The 25,430-nt window shown below is 41.2% G+C and overlaps 1 protein-coding gene across 4 annotated transcripts in view; it reads right to left on the reverse strand.

Annotated features, from left to right (window-relative positions):
* The window catches only part of MBOAT1 (membrane bound glycerophospholipid O-acyltransferase 1), a 113,788-nt gene that overhangs the window by 26,280 nt on the left and 62,078 nt on the right, over window positions 1-25,430 (reverse strand). For all 4 annotated transcript variants that reach the window (XM_079935073.1, XM_079935072.1, XM_079935074.1 and 1 more), the window contains exons 5-7: window positions 4,265-4,320; window positions 1,942-1,996; window positions 301-484 (exon numbers count right to left, since the gene is read on the reverse strand). In XM_079935073.1, coding sequence (XP_079791199.1) covers window positions 301-484; window positions 1,942-1,996; window positions 4,265-4,320 — 295 coding nt within the window. The remainder of the gene's footprint in view (window positions 1-300; window positions 485-1,941; window positions 1,997-4,264; window positions 4,321-25,430) is intronic.

Genomic DNA, 25,430 nt, shown 5'->3' on the forward strand with positions numbered 1-25,430 from the left:
AGGCACATTGTAGGCACTAAATATTGGCTGGTTGGCAAATGGGTTAATTGCTTCAATATTCCCAGCCAATGAGCTGTGAATTGGCTCTGTGAAATAAACATCTGTTGCTCCAACACAGAGAACTACTGCAAATAAATACCAATATTGATATTTTAAACAAACGGGGGGAAAATGTTACCAGCCAAGATTTCTGATAAACTGTTTGGCTTTTTAATTAGAACAATTAAAAGTGACAGTCAGCCCTGGCAGCAAAGCTCATTTTCTGGACCTCTGGGTAAATACTTGGCACTAAAAACTTACAGTGGGAGAAGGCTCTGGCAGGCTGTGGAAGCCTTTTTCCTTCCAGTTCACTTCCAGCAACTTCATGTGTGTATGTCTTCCCTCAATGAAGGCTATATACTCCTTGAAATTGTTACAAGGGCCTGCTATGACACTCATGAAGTTGAGAAGGTAGCTTACGTATTCCAAAAAGGAGGGTTTTGCTCTGCGAAAATAAAGTAAAAAGTTGAAGAGTCTTCAGTCTTCGATTTTTCGTTCATATTTGCAAATATGCCGATCGTAAACACAGGTGTTGTTTCTGTGGGTTGTTAAACGCGGCATGATCTTTCCTTGTTCTGGTTCTTTAAAAATCCGTCTAAGGAGAAATCTAGTTGAAAGGAAGTTATTGAGGTGGGTGGCGCAGAGAAGGCACAGCACTCCGTGGCGCCCTCTGCTGGCCACCCACAGCTATAAACGCGGAGGGCCAGGAGTGGGCCAAAGGCAACCCTGAGGCTGGGAAACGTTCTTTCTCAACAACCTTGGCTTTCTGTCTACCAGAGAAAATGAAGGTACTGAACATAAGGCAGGGTCGGAACCCGACCTAACGTGAGTTGGTTGAGATGCTTTGAAATGGGAAAACTCCCTCCCAACTGCCAAAATAAATACAAAACAAATGACGGGTGGAACCGGTTTCCACTTGAGGCCACACAAACTACAGCTGTAACAGCCTCTTGTCTGCTTTGGCATCCAGACACGAGGTCCTGGACAACGGACAAGGGTAGTGGCGGGAAAAAATTTCTAGAGACCAGTTCTGTCTAGTGTTTTAAGGGCCTTTGAAAGGGCATGCTCGTCAAGCAGGACAGAATTGTGGGCAAAGGCTTCCTCAGATGCCATTGCTAACCAGTCACTGGAATTATGCCCTATAGCATTTACACCCCCATGATGCTTAGCAAAGAACTTGGTTCATTAGACTTCCAATGATAACTTTCTATGTGGCTTCCAAGTCCCAATATCTTAATGAAGGAATGAAGCTGGGACCCTCTCTTACATATCCCAGTTATTTCCCGCTACTCTCTGGTAGGAACCCTCCACCATGGCTGCACCACTCTCCCCCATGTGCTACCCCATGAGCCATTTCTGCTCCTCTGTCAGCGTTATTCTCCTACTTTATACGGCCTCCCTTCCTCTCCGATACCCATCCTCTTTCTACTACATATCAACACTGGCCAAAGACCACCTTCAGCTTCCTCCTTCATCCTATTCTCCAGCCCATATTTATCTCTCCAACCCCACTTCCTATCTTTTTTCATGCCAGCATAATCATACTGATAGGCACTGATAATTAACTGTTTCTTGGCAACCCTCAGACACATGCCCAATAAAAATAATTTTGGAATAAAGAGAACAACCCCACTGAAGGAGAATCCTGTAAAACTAACAAAATACAGAGCCATTTACCCTTCGATCTAGCACTCTCAGTTCTGGGAATCTATCCCACAGCTATACCCAAACCCATTTAAAATGACCTATGGACAAGGTTATCATGGCTTACCATTTATAAGAGCCAAAGACTGGTAGACAACCCAAGTGTCCATCAACAGCAGATTCATTCAATAAACAACATTAAGGAAGATCTCTGGATACTGATACCCAAGGGGCTCAAGAATATATTGTCACACTTACTTTACAGCAAGCCGACGTTGCTCAGTGGAAAGATCTTCAGCCTTTCGACCTAATCCTATGAAAAGAAATATTGAGAAATAAGAAGTTTTTTGTTTTTTGTTTTTTTTAAAATATTTATTTATTTATTTAATTTATTTGGCTGCACTGGGTCTTAGTTGCAGCATATGGGATCTTCCTTGTGGCATGTGAGCTCTTAGTTGTGGAATGTGGGATCTAGTTCCCTGACCAGGGATAGAACCTGGGCCCCCTGCACTGAGAGTGCAGTCTTAACCACTGTGCCACCGGGGAAGTCCCAAGAAATAAGAAGTTTTAAGTGAAGTAGATAACTTAATCCTTAAAGAGGCTTATAAAAACTCATTTGAAAGAAGTGATTCGTTTTTGTTTCATCAATCATAAACAGTCCCCGTTCTCCATTTTTTTCAATGGATCAAAGCGCTGCCTGTAAGGACACGTGTGAGGAGGAAAGTCTCTATAGGTTATGAAGAGGGGAGAATTCAGGGGTTACCCCGATTTAATTCACACAGTATGAACATGGATCCCAGAGAACCCTTCACACCTCATACACTCCTTACCACGCTGTATACGTTTTCAATGCTCCATGAGAGACATAAGCCTGCCTTTGCAGCCAGCACCTGCCTAACTGCCTTCCTGATTATGCTGGGTGCAGATACCTGGTATAAGCTGGGAATGCAATGGAATGGATGGGGAAAGGAATAGGGGACTTTCCTCTTCCACAAAAAACAGGAAATGTAACCCTGAATGCACGGAAAACACAAAAGAATTATCAAGAGGTTTTTCTTCTTTTAAAACTCATCCATGCCAGAAAAACTCCCAACCAAATCACATTTGTGCTTCCTATAAAATCTGTATGTTAACTAATAGTCAAGGAAACCGAACTGTCATCTTAAGAGCAGAAGAAGTCGACTTTAAAACTGTATATTCAGCTAAGACTGATTAGGGTTACCGACCATCAAGGCAACTCAAAAACATGCCTAAGAGAAGGCAGAGTGTTTCTGGAATTTACTTGTTCCTCCCACACCCAAGAAAAAAAAAAGAAAAAGGCAAATAAACATTTTGCTGCATGTAAGGGATGTTCCAAAAAACAGGGTAAACTGAGAATGCTTTAAAAAGTAAATTTAGGCAAAAATCCTGTGTATTAAAAACAAAACAAAACCAAGAAGCAATGTTAATAAAAGAAAAATATCACACTCACTTTTTTCTAAGATCTCATCAAATAGTACAGCTCTGGCAATCCCAGGAATTAAATTGATTTTAGCTATTGACTTACGGTGCTAATGTGAGTCTATAACAACTACCAAATGGTTTTCAGGTACAAAAATATTGACCAAATCATCCCATTTTGCCCAGGACTTTGCCAACGTGGGCACTAAAAATCTCATATCCTGGGAAACTTCTGGGTTCTGGGCAAACCAGGACAGTTGCTCACCCTAGAAAGACTCCATCCTCAGAATAAAATTACTCAGTTCTCTACAGAATGACTAAATCACCAAGTATGAACTAGGAATAAACAGGGTCAAAATGAAATTAAATCAGCTCCCCAGCTGTAAGGAAAAACAGGAAGACTCGCTAGCAGAGACTAAATCTTCCCAACCCGTCAACACATAAAGAAGTTTCAACAGTCGCAAAGCATTTGCCAGAGCCGTACAAATCCGCAGAAGATACCTTTACTAATTGCACCTGGCATCTCTTAAGCCCATATTGAAACCTTCCACATGGATGGAAGGGCCATCCTCCTTTCCTGGAACCCAGTATCAACAGTGGAAATAATCACACTTTCTGGCCATTATCAGGAAGGGCCTGAGCGAAGAAAATGTTCAGTTTTATAGAAAGAAAAGATAATTTTTCTTCCCAGCTTTTTATAGGTTTGGGCTAATCTCATTAGATAATTTTCCAAGCCCCCGCACCCCCCAAAAATGGTTAACTAGCCAATGCTGTTTAACATTTTATTACCTCATGAGCTTCTCAGAGATTAAACCAAAGAAAAAGGATTCCATTTCTTCTGAATGGATTTGGAAATGAAGGGCAGAGAGCACCACACATTAACTTAAATTTAAAACGCTGTAAAACTAAACAGAAAACCCACCGTTCTCAATATAAACATTTTAGCCAAGACTATGGATTCAGCAGGGAAATGGTAAATAATAGCTGGGAAAGTAAAAAGCTATGATTAAAGTGGGCTGCAATTTTTTTTTGCAAGATCTGCCAGCCCTTGTCTAACCTTTGGACTGTGTATACGGTAGAAAAGAAGAGCTCTGAAGGTCAGGCTCACTCTTAGAACCAAAAGGAGGGCTGTTTTTCTCACCGTCATGAACTTGGAATGCCAAGGTTGTGATCTTCTGAGTGACAATCATCAAAGGCCTAAAAGGAAGATAGAAAACAATCAAGATTGGCAGGACTGCCACTGGAGAAAACGTTTATTCCATTTCTGGGCATGGTAGTGTTTCATCTTGAAGATTATGAAATAAAATACAGAATTCAAACAATGGTTTTTCCCTTCCAAATCACTTTAAAGAAGTAGATAGGCAACAGTGAACAAGGAGATCACCGGAGAAACTCCCTCTTGCGTTCTTACTCTAAGCTAAGTTCTAGGACCAGCCCCGCCAGCATCGCCTGGAGCTTGTCAGAAACATAGACTTTCACACTCCATTCCCACCGGAAAATGAGAACCTGCATTTTCACAAGATCTCCATGGAATTCAAATGCACATTTAAATGTAAGCAGCGCTGGTTTGGGAGGTGACCTAATCCAGGGCCCTGGTTCCACCTGGATGGATATGATCTTGGCTTCTTCATGTGAATATGCTCTAACCTGCTTCGTTCTATTTAAAGGTAATTCTTGCATTCACACATAGTGAAAGATACATTTGTAAAATGTAGCTGCCTGGAAATAAACCATTTAGTGACCAAAAATAGCACCAATCTTATTTTGAAAAAAGCCATCCAATACAAGCCTAAGAAGTGACACCCATGTCGACAAGCATGTCAAGATAATTCAGTGTATACCTATATCCCCATATATATGTATACATATAGCTGATTCACTTTGTTATCCAGCAGAAACTAACACAACACTGTAAAGCAATTATGCTGCAATGAAGATGTTCAAAAAAAAAATCATACACACACAAAAAGATAATTCAATGGAAGCAATAGTCTCTTCAACAAATAGCGATGGGACAACTAGATAGCCACATAAAAAGCATACAAAAAGTAACTAAAAATGGTTCAAAGACCTAAATGTAAGAGTTAAACTATAAAACTCTTAGAAGAAAACACAGGCATAAATCTTCATGACCTTAGATTTGGCGATGACTTCTTAGATGTAACACCAAAAGCACAAGTAACAAAAGGAAAAGATAGATTAAATGGATATCATTAAAACTTAAAATTTTGTGCTTCAAAGGACACACACAATCAAGAAAGTGAAATTCACAGAATGCATGAAAATATGTGCAAATCATATATCTGCTAAGGAACTCGTACTAGACTATATAAAGAACACTTCCAACTCAATAATAAAAAGACAAAAGTAACAATTTAAAAATGGCCAAAGGATCTGAATGGACATTTATATTAAAAAAAGATAAAGAAATGGTGAATAAGCACATGAAAAGATGCTCAGTAGTAATCAACCCTCAGAGAAATGCAAATCAAAACCACAATGAGATACGACTTCACAAGCACTAGGATGACCAGAATCAAAAAGACAGATTGTTTTGGCCACAAGGTGGAGAATTGGAACCCTCACACATTACTGGTGGGAACATTAAACAGTGCAGCTACCTGAGAAACAGTCTGGCAGTTCCTCAAAACGTTAAACATAGAATTACCACATGACCAAGCAATTCCACTCCTAGGTATATACCCATGAGAAATAAAAACATGTCTACACAAAAACTTGTACATACATGTTCAGAGCAACATTATTCATAACAGCCCCAAAAGAAATAACCCAAATGTCCATCAACTGATGAATGGATAAATAAAATGTGATATGTCCCTCTAATAGACTATTATTCAGCAATAGAAACAATAAAGTACTGATACATGCTACAACATGGATAGACCTTGAAAACACTATGCTAAGTGAAAAAAGCCAGACATAAATGGCCACATATTGTATGATTCCATTTATATGAACTATCTAGACTAGGCAAATCCACAGAGAAATGGGTTGCTGGTTGCCTAAGTCTCGGGGAATTGGGAGGAAGTGAGGTGTGACAGCGAATGCATACAGGTTTCTTCGGGTTGGGTGGGTGATGAAAATGTTGCAAAATTAACTGTGGTAAAATGGTTACACTCTGTAAATTCACTCTGCATATGTGTTTAAACCTGCTGAATTGTATACTTTAAGTGGTTGAATTGCATTGTATGTGAATTATATCTCAATAAAGCTGCAATTAAAATGACACCTGAAAACTGAACAGCTACACGTAAAAGAATGAAACGAGAACGTTCTCTAACACCATAAAAATAAACACAAAATAAGCACAAAAATAAACTCAAAATGGATTAAAGATCTAAATGTAAGGCCAGACACTATAAAACTCTTGGAAACATAGGCAGAACACTCTCTGACATAAATCGCAGCAAGATCTTTTTTGATCCACCTCTGAGAGTAATGAAAATAAAAGCAAACAAATGGGACCTAATGAAACTTACAAGCTTTTATACTGTGAAGGAAACCATCAATAAAACAAAAAGAAAACCCACAGAATGGGAGAAAATATTTGCAAGCGAAGCAGCGGATAAGGGATTAATCTCCAAACTATACAAATAGCACATGTAGCTCAATATCAAAAAAACAAACAACCCAATCAAAAAATGGGCAGAAGATCTAAATAGACATTTCTCCAAAGAAGACATAGAGATGGCCAAGAGGCACATGAAAAGATGCTCAACATCACTAATTATTAGAGAAATGCAAATCAAAACTACAATGAGGTATCACCTCCTACCGGTTTAGACTGGCCATCATCAAAAAAATCTACAAACAATAAATGCTGGCGAGGGTGTGGAGAAAAGGGAACCCTCTGACACTGTTGGTGGGAATGTAAATTGGTACAGCCACTATGGAGAACAGTATGGAGGTTCCTTAAAAAACTAAAAATAGAGCTACCATATGATCCAGCAATCCCACTCCTGGGGATATATCCAGAGAAAACCATAATTCGAAATGATACATCCACCTCAATGTTCATTGCAGCACTATTTACAATAACCAGGACATGGAAGCAACCTAAATGTCCATCAGTGGAGGAATGGATAAAGAAGATGTAGTGTGTACATATATATATATATATATATATATATATATATATATATATATATATACATACACATACACACATCTCACACACACACACACCCACACACACACACACACACACACACACAATGGAATATTACTCAGCCATAAAAAAGAATGAAAAATGCCATTTGCAGCAACGTGGTTGGACCTAGAGATTATCATACTGAGTGAAGTAAGTCAGACAAAGACAGACAAATATCGTATCGCTTATATGTGGAATCTAAAAAATGGTACAAAGGAACGTACTTACAAAACAGAATAGAGTCACAGATGTAGAAAACAAACTTGTGGTTACCAGGGGGGAAAGGGAGGGAGGGATAAATTGGGAGATTGGGTTTGATATATACACACTACTGTATGTAGATCACATAACTAATAAGAACCTACTGAATAGCACAGGGAACTCTATTCAATACTCTGTAATGACCTATATGGGAATAGAATCTAAAAACCAGTGGATATATGTGAATGTATAACCAACTCACTTTGCTGTACAGCAGAAATGAACATAACATTGTAAATCAACTCTACTCCAATAAAAAATTAATTTTAAAAAAGACATCTGTTTTTCCAATCATCTAGCCTAGCTTAGTACCTTTAATAGCTCTATCCTTGCCCAGTGAGACAAGATAAAATCCCACTGCCCAACTACCCTACTTTCCTTCAAACCTTCTAAGTTTAGCCTGGTTATCTGATCTCCATTCTCATAGCTTCTTATTGAATTTGCTATCTCTGACCCGTATGGACTGATGACTCATTTACATAGAAAGCTGAGGTTTGGTCAACGTCCTATGATAGCATCCCTGGGATAAACCTAGGATGCCGCACAGCCTCTGTGCCCTGAGCTCAGGCCACACCCAGGCGTGGCAGGATGGGATCAGACGCAAACCATCTTTAGGCCAAGGCTGATGTGTCCACTGCACTCGGCCACCTCTCTGTGAGTCCATTTTCTTTAATTCCTCTCGTTCTCATTTCCATTTTCCATCTCTTTAAAATAATAAGCATGTAATATTTTCAACTGTCAATATGAACGAATAAGATAAACTATTTTAAAGAAAGTGTCAACAAATGCCCTTTGACATCTTAACACCTACACCCAACTTTATATCTTATTTGTAAAAGTCCAGTGGCCAACGTTTGAAACAAGATTCCTAATGTTGTGTAAGGCGAAGAGAAGGAGAAGTGATTTGTCTGACTGTGGAAGGGAGGGGTGACTTGCTCTCCAGGACTGGGGAGAAGTGGGGGGTGGCAGACAAGGGAGCCCCCAAAGTGGTCATTCTAGGGCAGCAAGACATGCTCACAGCTGACAGTAATTTTGACCACTCTCTTGTATAGTGAAAAAAATAACTGCTTCCAGAACACCGAGGTTGGGGTCCTAGAAATAAGGATTACATCAAAACTTTCTATAAGAGCAATTTCGTCTTACAGACAAATATATAACTTCACAGCTCATCTTCTTGATGTTCAACAACACCTCTGACCCAGAATGTATAACAGATGCTGAGAGCTGTTTTTCTTGACAGGGACTTACACTAAGCATCACATTCAATGTAGTTGCCAAATATGACTGTTTTTGTTTTCAAAGCCTCTTTGTGCTTTTTTTTTTCCTGTAAGATTGTAAGCCTGAGGAATCAGTAACAGGACTTAAACTCCCAGCCTTCTTTACACAAAGCCCGGCACACGTTTTTTGTGTTTTGAGACACACATTCTGGTGACCATGCAATTTGCAAACCAAGTTCCTACATCTGATTTAATTCACAACTTCATTTTCAAAGGGTCTAAAACATTGATATATCCATAAAGGAAATGTGTCATGGAATTAGCCTGACCTTCAGCCTCTATAGAAATGTACCATTTGTTTTCCTCTTTCTGGGGTTAGATTTAATGTATTCCATAATTAGGCACACGTTCAGCAAAGCATTTAGAGTCTATTCACAGAAGTGGTGGGCATGAGAAAGCACCTCTCAGGTTGGCTGCTGGGGGTGCGTAACTGACTGGCTGCAGCTGCATCCTCTGATTCCACCACCTTGCTGGTGCTCAGCCCACGCCTCCCTGAGGCTACGTCCAGCCAATGACTGAGCACAGCAGGGTAGCCACGCCCTCCAGACCAGGCGCGGTGCTCCTCAGCCCGGGAATTCCAGCTCGAGGACTCATCCTTGAACTCGCTGAAACAGGCTCAGAACTGCACGGCAGCCCAAGACCTCCCTTCCTTCCTTCCCTCTCCCATCTCAGGGGTGAGACGTGCATTTTAATCTGATGGCTCTCCCAGCCTCATCCAGTTGCCTCCCTGTTTTCCCTCACAGGTGTTTCGCCCAACAAATCTCATACATCTGTTCTCACCTTGGCGTCTGCTTCTCAGAGAACCCAGACTAATGTAATACACACTACTGAGCATCTAGATCAATGTAAATAAATAATAATTACTCCATGTTCAATCTGTACCTTTGAGCCTATGTAAGAACCACATTGTTATCATTCTTTAAGGGAAAAAAAGTCTCCCTTTTGGGGGGAAAAAACAAGAAGCTATGGATCAAATTTTGTTACCCATGATCTAGACTATACTTTTAATAATATATTGTTTCTGTTTTAAATATCTGAAGAAGTTTCTAGTAACTTAAATAAGAAGCGACTCACACATGTGATCATGGGCTTATAAAAAACAACATACTGACAACTTGCAGAAAAGGAAATGGAGTTAGAGTCCTCCTACATTCTTACTTTTCTGTGGGTGTAGGGAAGAGCGCCATACGCTCCTGAACAGAGGAAGTCCATTCTGAACACTTTTCACTGATCAATTTATTTAAACCAATGGGTAGATCAGATGCCAAACTCAGACTGCACAGCTTACTGAGATTTCAGAGTCAAATCCAGAGAGTTACCGACTTAGGATAAAACTCAAATACCGGGACTTCCCTGGTGGCACAGTGGTTAAGAATCCGCCTGCCAATGCAGGGGACACGGGTTCGAGCCCTGATCCGAGAAGATCCCACATGCCGCGGAGCAACTAAGCCCGTGCACCACAACTACTGATCCTGCACTCTAGAGCCCATGAGCCACAACCACTGAGCCCGTGTACCACAACTACTGAAGCCAGCGTGCCTAGAGCCCATGCTCCGCAATAAGAGAAGCCACCGCAATGAGAAGCCCGCGCACCACAATGAAGAGTAGCCCCCGCTCGCCGCAACTAGAGAAAGCCCGCACGCAGCAACGAAGACCCAACGCAGCCAAAAATAAATACATAAATATATTTTAAAAAACACTCAAATACCATCGACGTTGCATTTCAATCAAAACATAATATAATCTAAGACGTGTTTGTTGGTCTGTGATCGGAATTCATGTTTTTTTCCGGCAAAAATACAAAACCCAGGAGATCGAAGCACATACTACAAGCACACGAAGGGCACAGAAAGGCTCCCTGATGCAGCCAAAGGACTTCTTCAGGACAACGAGGCCTTAGAAGCTTAGCTGTGCTCAGATCATCCACCCCCTGAGAAGTAGGCCCTGTCCCTGGATTTTTACACACTCACCAGTCAGAGGCCCCTGCCCTTGCACCTATGGGAACTATCTGACCAATCGGAAACCAAGGTTTGAATCCAGCAGGGTTGAGATGGGGCCATTTCTCTTTTGTCCTGTGAATTTTTTTCATGATAAAAAAAAAAATGCTGAAGAAAATTTTTTCTTCCTGAACCTAAAATTATTAGTCTAATTTGGATAAAGAAATATAGGGGGAAATAAAGTACGGGGAAAACAGGCAGATAGAGATATGTTTAGAGTAAAAAGAAACAACCATGCCACTCTGCTCTCCCCACCACACACACACACACACACACAAAATCAATGTCTTCTGATACAGACTTCGGGCAATTTACCAGTAGTGGTACCCATTCATTCATTTCCATTTCCTGTATCAACTCCCAACAAAAAATAACCTGTTTTTAAAACACTAAGCAAAACTCTGTTTTGAGCAGTATTCCAGGATAACCTGCCTATTGTAGCTTAATCTTTGGACCTTAAGTGGTTAAGTTCTCTGTCCTGGTAAAGCTAGGATGGAACAATGAGATGATGCAGTCATCAGTTAGAGGTGTCAAAAGAGCCAACCAATCACAGCTGGCTGGACAGCATCAAGCCAAATCTGACATTCAAGGATCTTATTTTCCCTAACAGGTAATTTTAGATGCAAAAAGTTATACTTTATCTTTTCATCAATTCTTTGTTTATAATACAAATCCACTTACAATGCACACATACTAGGAAAGCAAGGAGTCAGGGCAGCAAGAAGTTTGACAGGATGGGAGAATCCAATGCAACAAACTTCCAATCAACCACAATCTAGGACGGGGCTGGATCTTGCACAACAACTAGGGGCGCCAAGATACAATGCAAACTGCAGCCCGTGGCCCAGACCCAAGAGCTGAGGGCCAGACAGGAGGCTCTTGCTTCTGCCCCTCCAGTATCCCCCTGCTCCCGGGATTACTGAAGAGGAGGGTGATGATATCATACCTTTAGTACAATGCTCCCAAACTCCTATCAACTATGCCAGCCTGGGGGAAGAAAACAAGGGACTCCTGGAGTCACAGCAAAGAAAGTACATGGTTCCACCAGGCTTCCTAGGGCTGCAAATGAAGGCAATGGAAACTCCTCTGGACTCACTTCAGAGTTCACTGGTATCTGTTCAGACCCACCTAATCTCTATATTTTTGGCACTCAACAACAACAAAATCACCAGCTCTCCATTTTAACAGGAACCCGCCAAATATACTTGGTATAACTTATACTCGTGTCCTCAGAATTAAATTCCAAGTGATGGTGCTAATTACTGAAAAGCTGGCAGCAGACTGAAGGAGAAACATGAAATACGCTAATCTGGAAATCTCTTTGCAAATCTCTTCTTTTGTTCATATTATAGAACCCAGTTATTTGCACGTACTGGGCTGGTTAGGTAAAGTGATCAGGATATCATAAACCAACAGAGGAAAACATCTCGCATGGAACAACAGGGCAATGATCTCCACTGCTCCAAGGGATGTGGGCAAGTGATACTTCTAGAATGCCCAACAGGATAACCAGGAACACAAACGACTATCGTTCCACTGGTGTAGGCTGCAGTTCACCACGATACGCATGCATAGTATGCATTCAAATATATTTAAATAACATTTAGAATTTATTATTATAATCATATAAAACAATTATTAAAATCTCCAATAAAGACCACCCCCCAACCCCAGACAGAATCACTGTCTTAGTATGTATTATTTCCTTCCACTCTTTTTTCTACACATGTCCACATTCATAAAAATGGAATCTTAGGGCTTCCCTTGTGGCACAGTGGTTGAGAGTCCTCCTGTCGATGCAGGGGACATGGGTTCGTGCCCTGGTCTGGGAAGATCCCACATGCCGCGGAGCGGCTGGGCCCGTGAGCCACGGCCGCTGAGGCTGCGCGTCCGGAACCTGTTGCTCCACAATGGGAGAGGCCACAACAGTGAGAGACCCACGTATCACAAAAAAAAAAAAAAGGAATCTTAATACATGTATTTGTTTTGTGGTTTTGATTTTCCATTATACTGTAAGCATTTTCCAATGTCATTAAATATTCTTTGACGACATCATTTTTAATGGACGTATATTAGTATCATAATTTAATCATTCACCTCTTTTGGACCAATTAGGAGCTTCCAATTTTGCACTATTATTGACAACAGCTGAACACGCTTATGAATAAATTTGATTTCCTTAAGGTAATTCAGTTCCTAGGAATTTATCCTATTATAGGATATAAACTTTAAAAAAATTCTTGCTTAAAATTTATGGCTAACTTGCCTTCCAGAACGGTTGTACCAATTCATACTCCCACTAGCAGCGTATGAGTTCTCATTTCATAATGTTTTCAAAAACACATGGGTAACTCAGATTGCCAACATGATGGGAGAGCAATTATCTGCCTGAATCTGGCCTCGCCTGCAAAAGGAATTAAGGTTCCTTCTTGCTGCTTCCCTCAGAAGAAAACTCGATTTGCGCCCTTCTGTGAGCAAAAAGGAATCAGTTCACTATCACCAACTTAAAAGGAATCAAGTATCAGCTTTATTACAAGCAGTTGTTGAGCTTCCCCGGGGAGAACAGTAAATGTTCCAGTATTGTTAATCACCCATATTCACAGAGAAAACATGGAGGACACTGGCTTCTACATGTATTGAGACAAACTACATTAGCAGCACTAATAAAAGTGTATCTTGTGTGTCGTCCTCACCATTTAACATCAGGCTTGATTACTTTCAGAATGGTAACAAAATTGCGAGCCCCAGAATCATCTGAAGTACAAGTTTATGTGCTCCCCCCAAATTAAAAACATATATACGTCATTGGACACAAACACTAACATACTCCAATCCTGTTCAATTCCTGTCTGTGCTCTTACTCTAAGTAAGTACGTTAAGCACATAGGTTCACATGCATGCTCAAAAGAGAATAGCTATCACATCAGGCTGCTTTAAAACGCCAAGTTCAACTTCAAATCACTGCTTCATTCCTCAACAAAATCCTAAATAAGATTTTTAGGCTGAAATAAATAGTAGTGTTAAACAAATTCCGTTCTGAAGGAGAACTGGTGGTTGCTTGCATGTTCTTAATGAGACTAGACACTGGAAAAGAATTTCTCTTATTGACCATTTGTGATTTAAAACATCTTATCAATTTCAGTACGAACCCGTCCATTTATGTTTCTGACATTATCCGAGAAGATGGATTTATATCAGTGAGGCACTGTGCATTTATGGTGACAGGAAAAAAAAATAATTCTGCTGCTTAATAATGCCCTATAATTTTTTTTAAAAAAGACATACCCTCCAAGAACTGGATAAAGTATGGTCACTCCACAATCAGGGATCTAAATCACATTCTACTTACAGGAGCAGACACATTTTTGTTGTATCCTTTCCCAAACAAAAGTGTCCTTTCTCATTCAAACAGTCTACACTTTTGTGTGTAAAGTCAGAGATTTCTTAATACAAGAAGATCCAAAAAATGCCAGAGAACAAACACCACCTAAGGAAATTTATCATGACTATGCCTATGCCACTGAAAGCGGAATGGACAGGAACTGATATCCATCCTCCCCTGCTGTCAAACCCCAAATCCACCCCATTTCACAAGCACATGACTGTCTTCCCTTTATTTGCTCTTTATTTTTTCCTTTCGGTAACTTTCCACAATTCTGATTATATTAAAAATGACATAACAGTCATTCACGAGTTTATAGTTTTATGGGCAAAACCACTGGAGGAGGAGATGTGACGAGAACAGAGTGAAACGTGGAGAATGGAGGCATGACCAGGACCAGGGGACAGCTGTCAGCTCATCAAAGGGTATGGAATCATATAAGAATGGGTATTCATTTCCTAGAGCTGCCATAACAGATGACCACAGATTGGGGGGCTTAAAACCAGAAACGTAATGTCTCACAGTTCCAGAGATCAGAAAGTCCCAATCAAGGTGTTGGCAGAGTTGTCTTTTTCTGGAAGCTTTGAAGGAGAATCTGTTCCATGCTTCTTCCTAGCTTCTGTGGCTGATGGCAACCCCTGGAGCTCCTTGGCTTGTGGCTGTGTCACTCTTACCTCCACCTCCATCTTCACATGGCCATCTTCCCTGTGTCTCTGTGTCTGTCTCTCTCATGGCCTTCTTAGAAGGACACCAGTCATAATGAATTTAGGGCCCACCCGAATCTAGTATGCCCTCACTTTAGCTAGTTACATCTGCCAAGGTCCTATTTCCATATAAGGACATATTCTGAGGCTCCAGGGGGACGCGAATTTGGGGGAACACGCGACAAGCCAGTACACAATGACATGCTCACATTTGACCTTCCTGTACAAACCTGAAATAGGTAACTACATTCATTCCACAGTCTTTGGTCACCTCTGTCTCCTATAATTGTGCCTGCCATATAGAGCTTCTCAGTCAGGTCTGCTGAATGATGAATGAATGAACCTTTCAATGCAGGACCAAAGCTCTTCCTTGGAGTGTGGATCTGATCAGTGGTGGCTACTCTCTTACATAAATCCCATCCACTATCTCCAGAGTTGTTTCCTCTAACAAGGATTGAGAAGGTAAAAGGAAGTAAAGATGCTTGCAGAGCAATTTGAGTGCAGAGTTTTTACTTGGTATAATCCTCCCTGAGGTTCTTTCGGCCTTCTCAGCCACATCACATTTAATTCAACCACTATTACTTTTAATATACTAAATTTGCTTCGGTGGCTTTCCAAAGGTCCCTACCTAGATTTAGACAAACCACTCTCTCTCCTTTCACATCCATATATAATCAGCTTATTTATAATGAGTACAAACTGGAATAAACAAATTTGGGGATAAACACATGACACTACCTAAGCGTACAAATCAATGGATGAGAGCAGAAGTGCCCATGCTCACCACCTACAAACACTCCGTGCACTGGGGTCTCAGTGAGTATGATTCACGGGCGATGGGCAGCACCAGCCAGTGAGAGCAGATGAGAGGCCTCCTGCTACACAGGTCCAAATGCAGGGACTCACGAGGTGGAAGGAAGGGGGTGCGGGAGGGAGGAGGCGGCCAGCAGGGAAAGCTCTGTAAAGCAGTAATCTTTGAGCTGGGTTATAAAAAGTGAAGTGAGAGATTTCCATGCACTTAAGGATGGAAAAGGGGCTTCTAATCAGGGGAACGAGTAAGGCAGAGGCGCAGAGACATGAAGTAACCAAGCGCATGCACAGACCCTACACTCTTCTGCACTGCTGCCACATGCAGTGCACACAGGGAGGCGATGCAGCAGAGGAAGCAGGTCCAAATCACCATCGGCTTTGATACTCCAGAGAGCATAGGCTGGAGAAGAGGTGCAGGATGGAAGGAAAGATGGCCAATTAGGAAAGGTGCAGACATGGTGATCCAGGGTGGTGGCAGTGGGCATGAGGGGCAGTGGACGGATTCTGGGGACTGCCAGGCTGCTGACATAAGAATGTGGGTGGCAGGGAAAGGAAGGTGGCTTTCTGAGACCTCCACAAGCACCTCACATGTCTGTGCTCCTGCAGAGCTATTCCCTTTGCCAGGAATACCCCTCCTCCTGCTAAAATGCATGGTGTCTCTGACACTTGGCACTGTGCATAGCATATTGCAGACTAAAAAATTGTTGTAGAAATGAATGAATGAATATACACTTGTGTCCTAAAAAGAAAGATGATATAGATGAGAAACAAATAATAATCTACTTTAGGCTAAAGTCAAAGTTTTTTGTTCAATATCCCAACCAAATATGGCTGGAGGAGCTGTTTAATTGAGGCTCCTGGAAGCATTAAAAAAAAAAAAGGACTGACAAATACTAGAGTATTTAACTCATTCCTTTAGTGAACATCTATGAAGAGCCAGGAACTCTTCTAAGTATGGGGGACAGGGTGGGGGAGCCCAGTTGTGAGGTTGAACCCCAAAAAATAAAGTTTGCTGATTAAACACTAGGGAAAGTTATGACCACCATTTAAAACTACTTTTGAGACTTCCCTAGTGGTCCAGTGGTTAAGATTCCACCTTCCAATGCAGGGGACAGGGGTTCGATCCCTGTTCAGGGAATTAAGATCCCACCTGCCGTGGGGCAATTAAGCTGGCGCGCAACTACTGAGTCCACACACCACAACCAGAGAGCCGACATGCCGCCACTACAGAGGCTGCACACTCTGGAGCCCACGCGCCACAACTGGAGAGAAGCCCACGCACTGCAGAGGAGGATGCGTGTCACAACTGAGACCCAATGCAGCCAAAAATAAATAAATATTGTTAAAAAGGGGGCCTTCAAGATAGCAGAGAAGTAAGATATGGAGATCACCTTCCTCCCCACAAATACATCAAAACTACATGTACATGTGGAACAACTCCTACAGAACACCTACTGAACACTGGCAGAAGACCTCAGACCTCCCAAAAGGCAAGAAACTCCACACGTACCTGGGCAGGGCAAAAGAAAAAACAATAAACAGAGACAAAAGGATAGGGATGGGACCTGCACCAGGGACCTGCACCAGTGGGAGGGAGCTGTGAAGGAGGAAAAGTTTCCAAACACTAGGAAGCCCCTTCACTGGTGGAGACGGGGCGTGGGCAGGGGGGAATCTTCAGAGAGCGCAGCCACAGGGGTGTGGAGGGCAAAGAGGAGAGATTTCCGCACAGAGGATCCCTGCCGACCAGCACTCATCAGCCCAAGAGGCTTGTCTGCTCACCTGCCGGGGCAGGCAGGACCTGGGAGCTGAGGCTCAGGCTTCGGAGGTCAGATCCCAGAGACAGGACTGGGGTTGGCGGCGTGAACACAGCCTGAAGGGGGCTAGTGCGCCACAGCTAGCCAGGAGGGAGTCCGGGAAAAACTCTGGATCTGCCTAAGAGGCAGGAGACCATTGTTTCAGGGTGCATGAGGAGAGGGGATTCAGAGCACCGCCTAAATGAGCTCCAGAGACAGGCATGAGCCGCGGCTAAAAGTGCGGACCCCAGAGACGGGCAGGAGATGCCAAGGCTGCTACTGCAGCCCCAAGAAGCCTGTGTGCGAGCACAGGTCACTCTCCACACCTCCCCTCCCGTGAGCCTGTGCAGCCCACCACTGCCAGGGTCCCGTGACCCAGGGACAACTTCACCGGGAGAACACACGGCGCACCTCAGGCTGGTGCCACGTCATGCCGGCCTCTGCCACCACAGGCTTGCCCCACATTCTGCACCCCTACCCCTTTCCCTGAGTGAGCCAGAGCCCCCAAATCAACTGCTACTTTAACCCTGTACTGTATGAGCAAAGAACTTATGCCCTCAGGTGACCTACACTCAGAGGCGGGTCCAAATCCAAAGCTGAGCCCCGGGAGCTGTGAGAACAAAGAAGAGAAAACGAAATCTCTCTCAGCAGCCTCAGGAACAGCAGATTAAATCTCCACAATCAACTTGATGTACCTGCATCTGAGGAATACCTGAATAGACAAAGAATCATCCCAAAATTGAGGTGGTGGACTTTGGGAGCAACTGTAGACCTAGGGTTTCCTTTCTGCATCTAATTTGTTTCTGGTTTTATGTTTATCTTAGTTTAGTATTTACAGCTTATTATCATTGGTAGATTTGTTTATTGATTTGGTTGCCCTCTTCCTTTTTTAATTTTTTTATATATACATTTTTTCCTTTTTCTCTTTTTGTGAGTGTGTATGCTTCTTTGTGTGATTTTGCCTGTATAGCTTTGCTTTTGCCATTTCTCCTATGGTTCTGACTGTCTGTTTTGGGGGGATTTTTTGGGTTTTTTTAGTATAGTTTTTAGCGTTTGTTACCATTGGTGGATTTGGTTTTTGGTTTGGTTGCTCTCTTCTTTCTTTCTCTCTTTCCTTTCTTTTTATTACTTTTTTATTTTTAATAATTCTTTTCTATTTTAACAACTTTATTTAATTTCCTTCCTTCCTTCCTCCTTCCTTCCTTCCTCCCTCCCTTCCTCCCTCCTTCTCTCCCTCCCTCCCTCTTTTCTCCCTTTTCTTCTGAGCCATGTGGCTGACAGGGTCTTGGTGTTCTGGCCAGGTGTCAGGCCTGAGCCTCTGAAGTGGGAGAGCTGAGTTTAGGACACTGGTCCACCAGAGACCTCCCGGTCCCAAGTAATATGAAACAGCGAAAGATCTCCCAGAGATCTCCATCTCAACACTAAGACCAAGCTCCACTCAACGACCAGCAAGCCACAATGCTGAACACCCTATGCCAAACAACTAGCAAGACAGGAACACAAACCCACCCGTTAGCAGAGAGGTTACCTAAAATCATAATAAGTTCACAGACACCCCCCAAAAACACCACTGGACGTGGTCCTGCCCACCATAAAGACAAGATCCACCTCATCCACCAGAACACAGGCACCAGTCCCCTCCACCAGGAAGCCTACACAACACACTGAACCAACCTTTGGTGTCTGCCTGGGAGCAGACACCGAAAACAACGGGACCTATGAACCCGCCAACTGCTAAACGGAGGCCCCAAACAGAGTAAGTTAAGCAAAATGAGAAGACAGAGAAATACACAGCAGGTGAAGGAGCAAGATAAAAACCCACCAGACCAAACAAACGGAGAGGAAATAGGCAGTCTACCTGAAAAAGAATTCAGAGTAATCATAGTAAAGATGATCCAAAATCTTGGAAATAGAATGGACAAAATATAAGAAATGTTTAACAAGGACCTAGAAGAACTAAAGAGCAAACAAACCATGATGAACAACACAATAAATGAAATTTAAAATTATCTAGAAAGAATCAATAGCAGAATAACTGAGGCAGAAGAAGGGATAAGTGACCTGGAATATAAAATAGTGGAATTAACTACTGCAGAGCAGAATAAAGAAAAAAGAAAAAAAAAAAGAATGAAAAGAATTGAGGACAGTCTTAGAGACCTCTGGGACAGCATTAAATGCACGAACATTCGAATTAAAGGGGTCCTAGAAGAAGAAGAGGAAAAGAAAGGGACTGAGAAAATATTTGAAGAGATTATAGTAGAAAACTTCCCTAATATGGGAAAGGAAAGAGTAAATCAAGTCCAGTAAGCACAGAAAGTCCCATACAGGATAAATCCAAGGAGAAACACACCAAGATACATATTAATCAAACTATCAAAAATTAAATACAAAGAAAACATATTAAAAGCAGCAAGGGAAAAACAACAAATAACACACAAGGGAATCCCCATAAGGTTAACAGCTGATCTTTCAGCAGAAACTCTGCAAGCCAGAAGGGTGTGGCAGGACATATTTAAAGTGATGAAGGAGAAAAACCTACAAACAAGATTACTCTACCCAGCAAGGATCTCATTCAGATTAGATGGAGAAATTAAAACCTTTACAGACAAGCAAAAGCTGAGAGAGTTCAGCACCACCAAACCAGCTTTACAACAAATGCTAAAGGATCTTTTCTAGGCAAGAAACACAAGAGAAGGAAAAGACCTACAATAACAAACCCAAAACAATTAAGAAAATGGGAATAGGAACATACATATCGATAACACCCTTAAATGTAAATGGATTAAATGCTCCAACCAAAAGACATAGACTGGTTGAATGGATACAAAAACAAGACCCGTATATATGCTGTCTACAAGAGACCCACTTCAGACCTAGAGACACATACAGACTGAAAGTGAGGGGCTGGAAAAAGATATTCCATGCAAATGGAAATCAAAAGAACGCTGGAGTAGCAATTCTCATATCAGACAAAATAGACTTTAAAATAAAGACTATTACAAGAGACAAAGAAGGACATTACATACTAATCAAGGGATCAATCCAAGACACAATTGTAAATATTTATGCACACAAAAGAGGAGCACCTCAATGCATAAGGCAAATGCTAACAGGCATAAAAGGGGAAATCGACAGTAATACAATCATAGAAGGGGACTTTTAACACCCCACTTTCACCAATGGACAGATCATACAAAATGAAAATAAATAAGGAAACACAAGCTTTAAATGATACATTAAACAAGATGCACTTAATTGATATTTATAGGACATTCCATCCAAAAACAGCAGAATACACTTTCTTCTTAAGTGCTCATGGAACATTCTCCAGGATAGATCATATCTTGGGTCACAAATCAAGCCTTGGTAAATTTAAGAAAACTGAAATCATATCAAGTATCTTTTCCGACCACAATGCTATGAGATTAGATATCAATTACAGGAAAAAGTCTGTAAAAAATACACACACGTGGAGGCTAAACAATACACTACTAAATAACCAAGAGATCACTGAAGAAATCAGAGAGGAAATCAAAAAATACCTAGAAACAAATGACAATGAAAACACAATGACCCAAAACCTATGGGATGCAGCAAAAGCAGTTCTAAGAGTGAACGTTATAGCAATACAATCCTACCTCAAGAAATAGGAAAAACCTCGAATAAACAACCTAACCTTACACCTAAAGGAATTATAGAAATTAGAACAAAAAACCCCCAAAGTTAGCAGAAGGAAAGAAGTCATAAAGATCGGATCGGAAATAAATGAAAAGGAAATGAAGGAAATGATAGCGAAGATCAATAAAACTAAAAACTGGTTCTGTGAGAAGATAAACAAAATTGATAAACCATTAGCCAGACTCATCACGAACAAAGGGAGAATACTCAAATCAATAGAATTAGAAATGAAAATGGAGAAGTAACAACCGACACTGCAGAAATACAAAGGATCATGAGAGATTACTACAATCAACTCTATGCCAATAAAATGGACAACCTCAAAGAAATAGACAAATTCTTAGAAAAGCACAACATTCTGGGACTGAAGCAGAAAGAATTAGAAAATGTAAACAGACCAATCACAAGCACTGAAATTGAAACTGTGATTAAAAATCTTCCAACAGGGGCTTCCCTGGTGGTGCAGTGGTTGAGAGTCCGCCTGCCGATGCAGGGGACATGGGTTCGTGCCCAGGTCTGGGAAGATCCCACATGCCGCAGAGCGGCTAGGCCCGTGAGCCATGGCCGCTGAGCCTGCGCATCCGGAGCCTGTGCTCCGCAACGGGAGAGGCCACAATAGTGAGAGGCCCGCGTACCGCAAAAAAAAAACAAACAAAAAACTTCCAACAAACAAAAGCCCAGGACCAGATGGCTTCACAGGCGAATTCTATCAAACATTTAGAGAAGAGCTAACACCTATCCTTCTCAAACTCGTCCAAAATATAGCAGAGGGAGGAACACTCCCAAACTCATTCTACGAGGCCATCATTACCCTGATACCAAAACCAAACAAAGATGTCACAGAAAAAGAAAACTATAGGCCAACATCACTGATGAACATAGAAGCAAAAATCCTCAACAAAATACCAGCAAACAGAATCCAACAGCACATTAAAAGGATCATACACCATAAGCAAGTGGGGTTTATCCCAGGAATGCAAGAATTCTTCAGTATACAGAAATCAATCAATGCGATAAACCATATTAACAAATTGAAGGAGAGAAACCATATGATCATCTCAATAGATGCAGAAAAAGCTTTCGACAAAATTCAATACCCATTTATGATAAACACCCTCCAGAAAGCAGGCATAGAGGGAACTTACCTCAACATAATAAAGGCCATATATGAGAAACCCCCAGCCAATATCGTTCTCAATGGTGAAAAACTGAAACCATTTCCTCTAAGATCAGGAACAAGACAGGGTTGCCCATTCGCACCACTACTCTTCAACATAGTTTTGGAAGTTCTAGCCACAGCAGTCAGAGAAGAAAAAGAAATAAAAGGAATCCAAATCGGAAAGGAAGTAAAGCTGTCACTGTTTGCAAATGCCATGATACTATACACAGAGAATCCTAAAGACGCTACCAGAAAACTACTAGAGCTAATCAATGAATTTGGTAAAGTAGCAGGATACAAAATTGATGCACAGAAGTCTCTTGCATTCCTATACACTAATGATGAAAAATCTGAAAGAGAAATTAAGGAAACACTCCCATTTACCATTGCAAGAAGAATAAAATACCTAGGAATAAGCCTACCTAGGGAGACAAAAGACCTGTATGCAGAAAACTATAAGACACTGATGAAAGAAATTAAAGATGATACAAATAGATGGAGAGATATACCATGTTCTTGGATTGGAAGAATCAACATTGTGAAAATGACTATACTACCCAAAGCAATCTACAGATTCAGTGCAATTCCTATCAAAGTACCAATGGCATTTTTCACAGAAGTAGAACAAAAAATTTCACAATTTGTATGGAAACACAAAAGACCCCGAATAGCCAAAGCAATCTTGAGAAAGAAAAACGGAGCTGGAGGAATCAGACTCCCTGACTTCAGACTATAGTACAAAGTTACGGTAAACAAGACAGTATGGTACTGGCACAAAAACAGAAATATAGATCAATGGAACAGGATAGAAAGCCCAGAGATAAACCCACGCACATATGGTTACCTTATCTTTGATAAAGGAGGCAAGAATATACAATGGAGAAAAGACAGCCTCTTCAATAAGTGGTGCTGGGAAAACTAGACAGCTATACGTAAAAGAATGAAATTAGAACACTCCCTAACACCATACACAAAAATAAACTCAAAATGGATTAAAGACCTAAATGTAAGGCCAGACAATATGAAACTCTCAGAGTAAAGCACAAGCAGAACACTCCATGACATAAATCACAGCAAGATCCTTTTTGACCCACCTCCTAGAGAAATGGAAATAAAAACAAAAATAAACAAATGGGAACTAATGAAACTTAAAAGCTTTTGCACAGCAAAGGAAACCATAAACAAGATGAAAAGACAACCCTCAGAATGGGAGAAAATCTTTACAAATGAAGCAACTGACAAAGGATTAATCTCCAACATTTACAAGCAGCTCATGCAGCTCAATATCAAAAAAACAAAGAGCCCAATCCAAAAATGGGCAGAAGTCCTAAATGGACATTTCTCCAAAGAAGATATACAGATTGCCAGCAATCACATGAAAGGATGCTCAACATCACTAATCATTAGAGAAATGCAAATCAAAACTACAATGAGGTGTCACTCCACACCAGTCAGAATGGCCATCATCAAAAAATCTACAAACAATAAATGCCGGAGAGGGTGTGGAAAAAAGGGAACCCTCTTACATTGTTGGTGGGAATATACATTGCTACAGCCACTATGGAGAACAGTATGGAGGTTCCTCAAAAAACTAAAAATAGAACTACCATACAACCCAGCAATCCCACTACTGGGCATATACCCTGAGAAAACCATAATTCAAAAAGAGTCATGTACCACAATGTTCATTCTCTATTTACAATAGCCAGGACATGGAAGCAACCTGAGTGTCCATCGACAGATGAATGGATAAAGAAGATATGGCACATATATACAATGGAATATTACTCAGCCACAAAAAGAAACAAAATTGAGTTATTTGCAGTGAGGTGGATGGACCTAGAGACTGTCATACACAGTGAAGTAAGTCAGAAAGAGAAAATCAAATACCATATGCTAACACATATATATGGAATCTAAAAAAAAAAAATGGTTCTGAAGAACCTAGGGGCAGGACAGGAATAAACACGCAGATATAGAGAATGGACTTGAGGACATGGGGAGAGGGAATGTTAAGCTGGAACGAAGTGAGAGAGTGGCATGGACATATATACACTACCAAATGTAAAATAGATAGCTAGTGGGAAGCAGTCGCATAGCACAGGGAGATCAGCTGTGCTTTGTGTCCACCTGCAGGGGTGGGAGAGGGAGGGTTGGAGCGAGATGCAAGAGGGAGAAGATATGGGGATGTATGTTTATGTATAGCTGATTCACTTTGTTATACAGCAGAAACTAACACACCATTGTAAAGCAATTATACTCCAATAAAGATGTTAAAAAATATATTAAAAAAAACAAGGGATTACAATTACTCCTCTAAAGGACACATGTGTGTTATTATTAAAAATAAAATAAAATTACTTTTAATGCTATAACTTCACGACTATATTGTTATCTTTGTTGCTGCCATATTTCCCGTATTTTATTAGCAGTACACATTGTTAAAAAGTAAAGAAGTTTGTGAACATGTTTCAGAAAAATTGAAAAATTATGCTCTACAATCTGGGAGGAAAGGAATAAAGAAAGGAGGCAATTCAAAGAGAAAATGGTAAAATCGAAAGGACCGAGGGTAAGAGGAACCGATGCCCAAAAAGCTAGTCTGAGACCAAACTACGGTCATCGAAATCCCAATGCAACAGTTTTTGTGTCCCAAACCACACTTTGCCTTCCGAAGCCTCTTCACAGTGGGACAGTTTAGTTGCACAACTTGCAAAGTTCACAGCAATGGGCAGTAATCTGTAGGTCTTTATTTCATTGACTATTCTCTACCAACTCATCCAATGAAAGGCAATTCAACCTGAAAGGAGAACCCAGGCTCTCCCTGACTCCAGGCTGCCTGCGTAGACCATGACCAAACTCCTAAGGAAATAACGTGGATAATGTACAATGTGTCATGAGAAGTAGCTCTGCTTTAGTACCCATTCCTCAAGATTCATAAAAAGTTGCTCCTAAACAAATACCAACAGAGCAATAGAATTTTCACTGATCCACCGCCGTCTTCACCCAGTGACCAATCAGGAGAGGGGTGGCCCCCACGTTAAGGCTATGGTAACAGACAAAATTTTTAGAAGAAGT

The sequence above is a fragment of the Stenella coeruleoalba genome (assembly GCF_951394435.1).
Source record: "Stenella coeruleoalba genome assembly, chromosome: 10".
NCBI lineage: Eukaryota > Metazoa > Chordata > Mammalia > Artiodactyla > Delphinidae > Stenella > Stenella coeruleoalba.